The 12,770-nt window shown below is 35.2% G+C and overlaps 1 protein-coding gene across 1 annotated transcript; it reads right to left on the minus strand.

The window, feature by feature from the left end:
* Positions 1–10,044: 10,044 nt before the first annotated feature.
* LOC109193976 (transcription factor HEC3-like) lies at positions 10,045–11,058 on the minus strand. Its single transcript, XM_019344814.1, has one exon. The coding sequence runs from the start codon at positions 10,772–10,774 to the stop codon at positions 10,112–10,114; it is 663 nt and encodes a 220-aa protein (XP_019200359.1). The 5' UTR covers positions 10,775–11,058; the 3' UTR covers positions 10,045–10,111.
* Positions 11,059–12,770: the final 1,712 nt, after the last annotated feature.

Below are 12,770 nucleotides of genomic sequence, written 5' to 3' on the forward strand. Positions count from 1 at the left end.
GTTACTGCCAGTGAAGCCCAAACCAAATTTTGCAGAAGTTTTCCTGCCGGAATCAAGAATCTTATCGAGTGTTGAAGTGGTATCCATCATTTGGATTTGTCGTTTGTAGGTGCTGAGCTCCTGTTTCAAATTCTGAACTTCTTGTTGGAGTTTTGCTTCTCGGTCAGCTGCTTCCTTAAGAAGTACATTTCTGGTTTGTACTTCGTTTTGAAGTCTTTCCTCTCGACCTGCTTCTTCTTTAAGGAAAACATTCCTAGCAGCTACTTGATTTTGATATACTTTATTTGCATTTGTTACAATCTCTATTTCACTAGCTAGCTTGCAGTTCATTTTTCTTAAAGCTTCCCATTTGGGATACAACTTATTAAATTCAGCGTCAAAAGATAAAGCATTTTGTTCCACATCTTCTGCAGAGACATAGTCACCACCTTCTGAGTATTCAACAGATTCTGAACTGTCAGTAAAACGTGCCGTAAATGCAACAAAATTACCCGAAATTTCCTCGACATCTGACCCAGTTGGTTCAACGTCGGGCTCGTCATCGCTCCAGGTAATGGCTGACATAGACTTTTTGCGTCGAAGATATGTGGCGCACTTAGCTTGTACATGTCCAAATCCCTCGCATTCATAACACTTGATGCCTTTGTTGTTGGACCTTTCTTTGGACTGTCCTGGACGTGAGACAGACTGTTTGACGTTTGGCGCCCCTGTCCTAGGTGCAGTCTTGAATGACGTTGCTCCCTTTTGTGAATTTCTGTTGTGTGTGTTTTTGGATACCTGTTTCAAAATTTTGGAAAACTGTTTAGTTAAGAACGCAACTGTATCATCACTAGTTTCAACTGTATCGGATACTACATTATTTTCTTCAGCGGCAAAAGCAATATTTTTTTTGTTTTTTCGTATGATCAGTTAAAATCTCCATTTCATATGTTTTAAGATTTCCCATTAGCTGAGTAACAGATTTTTTCTCCCAGCCATCATGCTCTTGGATGGCTGTGACTTTCATTCGGAACCTGGGCGTTAAAGATCTCAGTATCTTTTTGACGAGTTTCTCTTGCGAGAATGGTTCACCAAGGACCATTGCGCGATTTGCCAGTTCCTGTATGCGAGTATGAAAGTCGATGACTGTTTCATCCTCGTTCATACGCAGTTCTTCGAATTCTGACTGGACCATTTGCAGCTTCGACTGTTTTACAGAGGTAGTTCCTTCGTATGTTGACTCAAGAGCCTCCCAAGCACCTTTAGCTGAAGGAATACATGCAACAATTGAAAACTGGCTTTCATGCATAAGAGAATAAATTGTGTCTAAAGCCTTATCATTGTTTCCTGCATTGGTTATCTCTGTTTGAGTCCACTCAGTCTCTGGCTTAGTGACTTATGTTCCATCAGTGCTGGAACTGGGTTTAGTGGGATGTGTCTAACCTGACACACAGACCGCCATACGGCTTCACCTTTAGCTTTTAGATGCGTACGGGTGCGAGCCTTCCAATATGCGTAGTTGAAGCCGGTCAACTGGGGAAGGACTTTAGTTCGCTCCATTCTGTAACACTTAACACCCCGTGAGATCAAACAAATAAGTAATAAACAGATAAATAATAAAAGCCGCTGAAGATATGAATTCAAGAGGCACGGAATCGCCAGATCGATAGACTAATAAATTAAGTCTACAAACTCTGATACCAATTGAAATTGCACCGTGACACTTGAAATATAAAAGCTATGTATTTTACTTGTTAATTAGGTTATGCAGTAGTTACGTTCATTAATTAAACTTGTTTAAGCAAATGTAAATAATGAAAGTTAAAAGCATAAAGAATGTAAAGCATAAAGTAAATTAAAAACACAAAGAAATGTTACACAGTTCGGAGCTCCTTCTCCTACGTTTGCGGAGCAACCCACGTCTGCCCAATCCACTATAGATGTTCTCCAAAAGGAGTATTACAAGAGGTAAATACAGATGGTCTCCAGCCTTTACCACTACCACTCTTTCTAACACCTATCCAGGATTGACACACGAATACCCGAACAATCTTCACAAGATGCTTCAGCAGTACCACGTACTGATCATGCAGTACAATATAAATATTCTTACGAATTAAATCAGAAATTACATTCAAAATATAAATTGCTTTGTAAAATCAAGAGGGCTCTAGCAGGGTATAATTCTCAAAGTTGGGCAAATGCTTCCTTCGAACCGTGTGAATTTATAGCACTTCTTGAACCATTAGTTAGGATCCTTAGCAATAGCTTTTTCTTTAGCCACCACTTATTCGAATGAATCACCACCACTTATTCTTGTTAGAATAAACCACTGCCTTTCCTTATTAGAATAAACCACTACCACACTTCTTATTTCTTTGACATCTTCATACGCTGACTTCATACTCCAAGGCACAACATCCATATATTTATATCACATGGTCCAAAAATATAATTAACTTTAACAACTCTAATTAATTAAAAACAATAAAACTATTTACTAAATAAAATAGCCAATAACTTAATGTGTAAATTATTTTACACTTACAAATATGTTCATCCACGCACGCCCGTCTTTGATTTTAGGGCCTTCGAAACCGTGATGAACCGTCAACGCGACCCGATACCTGGAATATCCCAGAATCTCACCGCAAACCTTAGCTGCCGTGGTGAGGTTCTGTTTTCCGGAGGCGCCGGCCAGGATATCCTCCGTCATCCATATGGCCTTGTCGAGATTCTGGGAAGAGATATTCAGGACGGATTGGATAGCCTGGTAGGCGTTTGCGTCGGGCGGGACGATGGTGGAGTTGGTTAACGCGTCTTCGCATGACGGTGGATCACGGGAGGCGACGCAGGTCGCAGCAATCACTGGCGGTGGCGGCGGCGTAGTCGATTGTTGGGGCGACAAGGAGCTGTCGGCGGAGGAGGGATAGGCCGAAACGATGAGGAGGAGCGTGATTAACAATGTGGACGCCATTGAAATGGGTTTGAATGGTGATGGATATAAGCTAAGAAATATAATGGCGGGGCGGCGGGTTCTTAAGATGTGACGCTCTCCTTATATTCATTACTTGAAATCGACGACAACTGTCAAAAAAGATAATATATACGTACGTAAACATGCAATTTAATATTTATTAGAAGGTGCTATTAGTAATATGATTCAAATCATTTGAACAAAGTAGCGCCATTTTTAATTATCTTTTGGATACATGAGGGGTGTGTTCGGTTGTAACAAATGACAATCAAATCCTTTATAATTGGAATGAGTTTTGGTGAGTGTATATTTTGCATGTTTGATAGTAGAGTGAAATTAAAATGATTATCAATATTAATATTCGGTTATGCATGATTCTATAATTGGAATAAATGTTTTAAAAATACAAAAATAAAAATAAAAAATCAAACCAATGAATATTAAGAGTGTGGATGAAATGAGTAGGCAATGCACTAAGGAGGCGATGAAATGAGGGAGGGTAATAAGACTGAATCAATGGAAATGATACCTTATTTAAATTAAGTAATATGTTTTGTAATTATAGGGATAATAAAATTTTACATTTGTATTTTAAAAAGTTATCATCTAAACAATGTGTATGACTTTTATGATTATTCATTTTGTCTAACCCCATATATCAAACACACCCTATATTCTTTTTAAGTTGGCTAGCGCAATTTTGAGTTTTTGACAAAAATTAATAATTTGATTAAATAAGAAGAATAAAATATAAAATTTACATAAACTTTTAAAAAATGGATGATGATGGAAAATTTCAGTTTTCGGTCGGTTATCGGTTATAAAGAAAAAAAAAATTCAATTTTTCGGCTAATCGGTTATTTTATCGGTTATTGTCCATTCGAAACCGCAGTTACCGAATAACCGACAGTATATATATATTAATATATTATAAATTATAAATATATTATTATAGTTTATAGATCGGAGACACGCGTAGTGACAGTAGTGTAGACGGTAGAGATAGACTAAGTACTAAGTACTAACCCAGACCCAGTAACCCTTTACCCTTACTCCCTTACCGTCTGCCCCTGTCTCACTCTCTCTGTCTATCATCGCGAACCCTACCGCTGTTCGTCGCCGCCCTCTCCGCAGCCGCAGCCGGCCAGTCGAGCAGCGCCGCAGCCCTCTCCGCCTCTCTCGAACGACTGAAGGCCGAAGCTGAGTCATGCTCACGCCGGACACGCCCTCACCAGTCACCGCCTCACAGCCCTCACCCAGTCACCCTGTTTCGGCTCAACCGCTCAATCACCCTCGATAAATTTCTCTCCAATCACAAATTTCACTGTTTTTCTTTCTCTATAAGTCTATAATGATAGTAGTAATAGCATTTACTTTGTTAATTTTTAGCACCATTATTGAATACGGATTCTTAAGATTGGAGTTGCTCAACAAGGGTTTTGCTCTGACTCTAGACTGCAGTGTTTCGGCTCCAAAAATCCCAATATCCAGATTCATCAGGCTCTATAATTATTTTTTTTTCCTTTTTGAAATTTGATGAATGTGTTGGAACTCTGGCAGTGTTGAACTTGGAAGTATGAATTATGAACTTGGCAGTAATGAATGTTTAGTGTTTATTGTTTAAGTCTTATTCTCAAAAATATGTTTATATACATTCATGGTCGGTTGGTGTTTCGGTTATCGCAATAACCGACCGAAACCGATTATCTATATGGTCGGTTGGTTACGATCGGTTATGGAGAGTTAAAAAGCATGATCGGTTATTCGGTTATCGGTCGATTATTGACCGTAACCGATCGATGCTCACCCCTATATACACTGTTAGAAAAAATAGCTTAAAATGACATAAAATGACATGTTAAGGGGTTATTTTGTGGGACAATTATCAGTGAGGTCCACTTCCAATTTGGGTCGAGTCAAAGTGAATTCAGGTTTTTACGAAGAGATTGATATATTGTACGCTCAAAACGGATAATGGGTGAATGAGATATTGATTCTCAAAGTAGACCCATTTGAGTTGGAAAATGAAAGGAAAAAGTGAGCTTTTGTCCCACATTGGTTTGGGAAGAGGATTTGGCCCACTATTTATACAAGAGCTCTTTTTAAGCTTATTGAATTGTATAGCATAGAGGCTCTCTTTCGCGCGTAGGGGGGTGCAAATCAAATCCCAAAATGAGATTGAAAAGGCTCGGCCTTGCCATGGCTCTTGGGTTTTAAGATAATGGTTGCAGTTGAGTTGTAGGGGTGCCTTTAAATGCTACTTACTCCAACAACAGCCCTATATAGTAGAGAGGGTAGGGAAGCAGAAAATTTACACAACAAGAAAGTATAATTTTCAACCTCAAAACTCTCTGCTTCTACTCTTTCTTAGTCGAATTGTGTTCAAAACGTTGCTTGGAATTCCTTGTTTGGGTGCTCAAATATTGAATCGTAGCAAGTTTTATCCTGGAAAGCCTAGACTATAACGCTCAAAACTCTCTGCTTCTACTCTTTCTTAGTCGAATTGTGTTCAAAACGTTGCTTGGAATTCCTTGTTTGGGTGCTCAAATATTGAATCGTAGCAAGTTTTATCCTGGAAAGCCTAGACTATAACGCTCCTAGCACTTGTGGGAGGTAGCAAATAAGGTTACATTGAATCGTAGCAAGTTTTATCCTGGGAAGCCTAGACTACAACGCTTCTAGCATTTGTGGGAGGTAGCAAATTAGGTTTTAAGGAAAGAGTGATCGCTTGACTCTTGCTAAAAACCCTACACCAAACACCAGTCTTTCTCTTCACATTTCCTTCCCTTTTTTCCTACAGAAAATAATAATCCTTATTTTTGTGGGATTATTATTTGTTTTTACCAACAAGATATCCATCATACACGAGGTAAACCTTACTTTTGTGTAATAACCTGCATACAATTGAAAAAAAAAAAAAAAAAAAAAACACTATAAAGACTAGCAACCAAAAATTTATTGACAAGAGTCAAACTTATTACCTTTTAGAATATAATAGAAATTGTTGATTTTAAGACTATAGAAATCGTTGGTGGGACAACCCTACCACTCGAAAACAATGTATATTGCTATGAGGAAAATTAAGGTCTAGAAATATGAAATGCTATTATTGCTTTAAGAACAATGAATTGTAAACTTTTTACTATACATGTCATATTTTAAGATATTTATATTGTTCCATCTACTCATTTGAGGTGTTCGATTAAATTAAAAAAAAAAAATGGTATAAAAGGTTCTGACAGTCTTTTGTCAGATTAGCAAACTTGATACAGTAATAAGTTTGCTAACCATGTCAGCATAAAAAATTTTATTTTTTAATGTGCCAACTGATCATCTAACAAGGGAAGTATTGGCTGGAATAAGGACTGCCTTACACCAAGTTTGAACACTTAAACAAATCAGATACCATATTTCAGACCACTCTGATCGATCTTACCCAATCATCAAGAGTGATGCTCCACCTTTGGCAGGCCAGGCCAATTATTAGTTATTTGGATGATAGCATAAACATATTGGAGTAGATGTTGACTAGAACACTATCAAATCATACTACTATATGAATATGATGCCCATCCGGTAAGCCCGGGATTCCATTTTTCTTGCCCACACCACCCTATGCTCACACTCGTTCTTCAATATATCACATTATCACTACACGTACTATCCAAAACCAACAACGTGACGGGTAGAATTGTTTTTTTTTTTTTTTAGAGAAAAATAATACGAAGTAGTATTGTTTTTATCCCTTATAATGATTATACTCCTTCACATGACAAAATATATATATATAAAGAGTAAGATGTTTAAAAAAAAGAAGATTGAATACAATATAATGAGTTGTGGAAGTGAAATTTGGGAATGATTTTAATAAGCAAAGGAGTAGTAGTTTGACTTAAAAAAAAAAAGAAGGTTTTAATCTTATAATATATTTCTTGTATTGCCTATTAATATCCATTCATTGATATAATTAAAAAATGATAATTTGTTTTCATTTAAATTACGTAACAAGAAGGTAAGATATGGAGATGGATAACGTTTTCGATCTTTAGCTTCTTAAGCTAGCTAGCTAGTAGTCGATTTTTGTTTGTAAGTGACTAAGTGCATTGCTCAAATTGTTAAAACTATACACATCATTAGTCCATGGTCTTGAATAAAAGATCATGCCCTGTTAAGCTACAACAAAAAATTTGTGGCATGGTCTAACCTAGAACAAATCCTTTAATTTTGATCAACAACATTAAAAAGACAAAGGTCATGTTTGATAAATGACTGTTAGTTGATTGTGTTAATTAGAGGGTATAAATATTAAATAGTTGATAACATTAGCTGATTGTGGAAAAGTGTTTGGTAAAGTTAGCTGATAGTTGTTTGGTATAATTTCTTTTCTCAAAAAGCTAATTAAAAAAGTTGTTTGGAGTAACTTTTTGAATTTTAGCCTTTTAGAGTTGCAAAAAGCTAATTAACCAAACATTTATATTGATATTTTAACTAAATCAAACAAGTAATAGTTGTCAAATAAGCCAAAATTGACCTATTGGCCAATTTTTTACCGAACAGGGCCAAAGTATTTTTTTTTTTCATTATCACTTCATGATAATTATAATTTTAATTGTAGTTGTTGACGGTGTCTATCCACTAACATAGCAAAAAAAAAAAAAAAAAAAAAAAAAAATTGTTATGCAGTCAAACCGTGTCCACCTTACAAGGTGGACACGATTCGAATATGACGTCGTTTGACAATTTTGGAGTAACGGTGCCACTACCACCATTTTCCTCCACCAATTAGATTTTAAAAAAAAAAATTGTCAAAACAACCCAGCGAGACAGTTGTGAATATAGAGTTCAAGAATTATGAAAATAGAGTTTAAAAATTACTCCGTATGAACATATAGTTCTATAATTATGAACATAAAGTTCAATAATTGTGAATATGGAGTTCAAAAATTATGAACATAAAGTTGAGTAATTATGAACATAGACTTCTAGAATTCAAAAATTATAAATATAGAATTCTATAATTATGAATATGAAGTTTAAAGTTATGAACATAGAGTTCTATAATTATGAACATAGACTCCTTGAAGACAAACGCCGTTAACAGCGAAAGAAAATAAATTTCTTTTTTAATAACACGGTCTCGTTTTCCACCAAAACCACAGCATAATTCCCCCCCCCCCCCCCCCCTCCCAAAAAAAAAAAAAAAAATACTCCGTATGTAACTAGTTCTTCTTTTATATATATATATATATATATATATATATATATATATATATATATATATATATATATATCATTTATCGTCACCTCTATTTAACCACATAACTATTTTTTTTTTTTAAAAAAAAAAAAAAAAAAAGAAGAAGAAAAAGTGGGTGTCCGTACTGTCTGCTAAATAATAGAGAAGATTACTTAATTAAGAAAATAATTAAATCAAACTCTTGTAATTTGCAAACACATATGATACCAGCCAGGTTAAAATGCAATGACTACATTATATTCTTCATCAATTCAATCCGAATCTATTCAATCTGCTAAAAATGTGCAAACACCTACTTAACTAACATATATAACCCGGCCCCGGCCTTATTATCACTTGTAATGACATGCAGAAAGTGAATTAAAGATTTATGAAAGAAATGCATGCTCATAATAGATTATTTATGATTTCATATTCAATTCTCCTTTTTATATATATATATTTTTTTTTGAAAATCCTTTATATATATATATATATATATGAAATGATAAATTTAACCTCATCAGATCACCATCCAATTGCTAGTGACAGAGTGTTTGGTTGGAAGGGATGAATTATGGGGGAAAGGAATTGTAATTCGGTGCGAGAAGAATAATGTAAGAATAAAGTAGGAATTCAAATTACGTTGTTTGGTGGAGAGAAATAGAATTTTGGAGTTGAGAAGGAAAAAAGTGGTATAAAGACTAAAATATCCTTGTGTAATAATAATTAATAATAGTAATAACAACTAATGATAGTAATGTCATTTCATTTGTTTTTCCTTTCTTAAATTCATTGAATTGCAATTCATGGGATTACCCCATGAATTACAATTCAACAAAAAAAGGAAATTGTAATTTTGTGGAATTGCAATTCCCTCCAATCAAACAATGTAATTGAAGCATCTGTTGAATTGCAATTCAACTATAATGAAATTATAGTCAACCAAACGCACTGTGAGAGTGTATAGTACGTAATAATCATATGTATCGCAGGCGGCAGGCCGCAGCCGGGTTTTGAAGAAAATCAAAGATAATAATCCAGCTAGCTTTTTCGGCACATCATCATATATATATATATATATATATGCATAGAGACTGCAAATCTGATGTGATATGATATGGATCTACCTAGCTTAGCTATGGCTAAAACCCAGTCTGATGAATCTACAACAATCTGCATCCACACTACTTCTTCTGATCTCCATCTTATCACTCTATCCCATCCATCATATCATATATAATCATCACAACACTCAGATCACTCACTCCACATACAAACAAACAAACATAACATATGGATCCAACAATTCACTTCCATCTACTACTTTCAATTCCTATCTTTCTTTTAATATGGGTTTTCATTTTTAATTTTTTTTTATAAATAAGAAATCATCAAAATGAGATAAAATCAGATAATTATTTTCAATGATTTCCCATGTTTTCAATTCCTTACTGTTTTATTCCCAGGATAGAATCCGCCTAAGCAACTTTTTCACATGCAATGGATTATATCACCAAAAACGTAACCTCTTTATAAATAATATAATATATTATATGGATGGATGTACCTAACTCAAGGAAACCCTTATGATTATTCCCATGCCACTTTGGTCAACACTATCGTAACAAACCCTCTTCCTTTTCCTTGTTTTTAAGGTCACATGATCCCTCAAACATTTCAATATTATATTATATATATGTTTTCTTTTGCATCCAATATAATCGTCACCATGCACTCAACACTCATCGTCTGATCTCCTACAACTACTATTACTAAGGATCATATATGTAGTATACACTTACACACACACAACATTAATTAATTAATTAATTAAGTTTTTTTTGGGTTATATTATTTATTTGTTTGATAATTAAGTACATAATAATAATAATAATATAATGACGCCCTTTTTTCAGTTAATCGCCAATTACCTCGTGGTTGAGGCACATGGAGGCCGTTGGGTCGTCCGTTACCGCGTTTCCACCGAAAGTTGTTGTGGCGGCGGCGCCCCAATTTCCGGCGGGAGGCGGTGGTGGTGGCGGCGGCGGCTGGTGGTTGAGTTGGAGCAGGCGGATTTGGCGTTTCAAGAACTTGACATAGCGGATGGCTTCGTCAAGCATGGAGGCAGTGTCCATTTTGGTGCCGCCGGGGACGAGTCTCTGGAGGATTCTGATCTTCTCGCTTATCTTCTCACGGCGGAGCCTGGCGGCGACGCTCTGGGGGTCGTCGCTGATTCTGACGTTCTTGCGCTTGGGCTTGCGGATGGTGGCTGGGTCGATATCTACCGGCTGCATAGCTGCGATCTTGAACATCATCTCCTTCACAGCCCCTAGCTCCTCTTCTTCGCCCTCGTCTTCTTCTCCATTATCTTCTCCATTACTGCCGCCGCCTGCACCTAAACAAGCAGGAATCTGCAGATTTTCAGTGTGATGTTGAAAGTTACTAGGCCACACAGTCTGATCATGAAAGGGAAACTGATGATGATGATGATGATCAGCTTCCATGGGTATGCTGCTAGGCTCTCCTCCCCAACTGGAATTATCACTTATGAACTTAAGATAATGATGGTTGATGTCCATGGAGATAGATTTTTAGAGTTTAGGAATTCAAGAAACGATATATATATATATATATATATGGATTGAGGAGGCCGGCCGGCCGGGAGCTGAGATATAGATAGATCAGCAAGGTAAGGTTTAATAATAATATAATTAGATGCGAGGTGAGCTGAGATTAAATAATATAATAGGGTTAAGTTTTTTCAAGAATTGTGGAGTGTTTAACCTAGAAAAAATTGTTGCTAAAAATGGAAAAAGAGTTTGTGCCTTGTTGGTCATTAATCGGATCAAAACTGCTCAAACTCTTTTTCCATATTTTGGATGCTGCTCTCATCACTACCCTAGCTACCTTAAATATATATGGCCAGAAGGGCAACCAATTAACAGATTTTTTTTTCTTTTTTCTTTTCAAATACACAAACAGCATATACCAAAAATTTTACAACCTCGTATGACAAGATAATCATATGTATATATCTTTAGATATATTATAATACAGTGACAGAAAGTAAACTTGTAGATAGCTAGCGATTATTTTTATAAAGTCTTCTATATACGAACACTACGGTATATTTAATCTGTCTGAAACTCAATATATATACCCAATACTAGTTTATTACTTCAAAACTATACTACTGTATGTGAGCAACAAATTAAAGAATTATTAGGCTGCAAACAGTAAAATAAAAAAATGTGGAAAGATAAATAAAAGTTGTGAAAAATTTATGTGATGTTGTGGAAGAAGCTAGGGAGGGACCACCGACAAGGTAAATAAATAAAAGGCAGTCTGTATCTGATCTCTCTCACCTTCTAGCTCTGTCTCACTACAAGTATTACTAACTTGTAAGGTTTCTCTTTTTTCTGGTTTGGTGGTGTGATAGTTTTCTAGGGCTATATATATATATATATATATATATATATATATATATATATATGATTATATTGTTTTCCTGTAGATATATATATAGTGCTAGCTAGGGGTTGTAGAAATACAGGCCTACCTGGCCTTCTACTACAAGCATTGCTATATGTATCATATCATTGTTGTTTCCAAAAGGCTAAATTCCTAACTCCTCCCTCATACAGAACATCTAGAAGGAGGTAAATCATGGTACAGAAGTTAGATCACGTGGTTAAATACTGAGATTAGATCTTTGCTCGACACAAGGAGTCCCCTCACTTTGAAAGATTGCTCTTACACTGTTGCTGGTGAAAATCGATCCTGGATCATTGTTCTTAAACTTCACCTCTGTGATTAACTGAACTACCCATACCGGCAATATATATATATCATTTCATATCATCATATCCCGACCTGCACTTCTCCATGTATCATTATTTGCCTTGTTTAACTTGCTAACAATCAAACTCAATGTCATTTAACAAGAATATATAAAAGTCTACATATATAATTTGTGAAATGAGAAAATTTAAAGGTATTATTTATTATTATATTGTAATATTGTAATGAAAGAAAATTATTAATTAATAGTGGGTGATGATAAATATGTGGGTGCAGCCTACCACCTTTTTCCCTAATGGAATCATTACTTACCAAATTAAGCATCAGACATAATGCATGAAGGGTATATAGTACATTATATATTGTGGCATTTAATTAATATAATTCATTATTATATTTTCACTCATCACATGCATTTTGCGCATATAATAATTTGTTATATCAAACCCAACTAAACCAACACACAACTCTAAGAAAAATTATATTTCAAGAGTAATTAAGTTACATAAGTCACTCGAGACCAAACTCTCCGGTTGAGTCCCAATTGAAGGAGTCACAAAAAGACAAAATAGAATTTATTGCTAAAGAACAAAAATGATGATTATTATAAATCTCTCTAATTAAAACTCTAACTCTTAAAATTAACTAACAAAATTTCATATTTCTACGTACTAGATCGGTTTGTTCTAGTGTGACTCATTAACTTGTATAAATATGACTTTTCATTCATCACTTGGGAAAATATTTTGGCCCTATTTAGTAAATTATTGTAAG

The sequence above is a fragment of the Ipomoea nil genome, unplaced genomic scaffold (assembly GCF_001879475.1).
Source record: "Ipomoea nil cultivar Tokyo-kokei standard unplaced genomic scaffold, Asagao_1.1 scaffold1932, whole genome shotgun sequence".
Taxonomy (NCBI): domain Eukaryota; kingdom Viridiplantae; phylum Streptophyta; class Magnoliopsida; order Solanales; family Convolvulaceae; genus Ipomoea; species Ipomoea nil.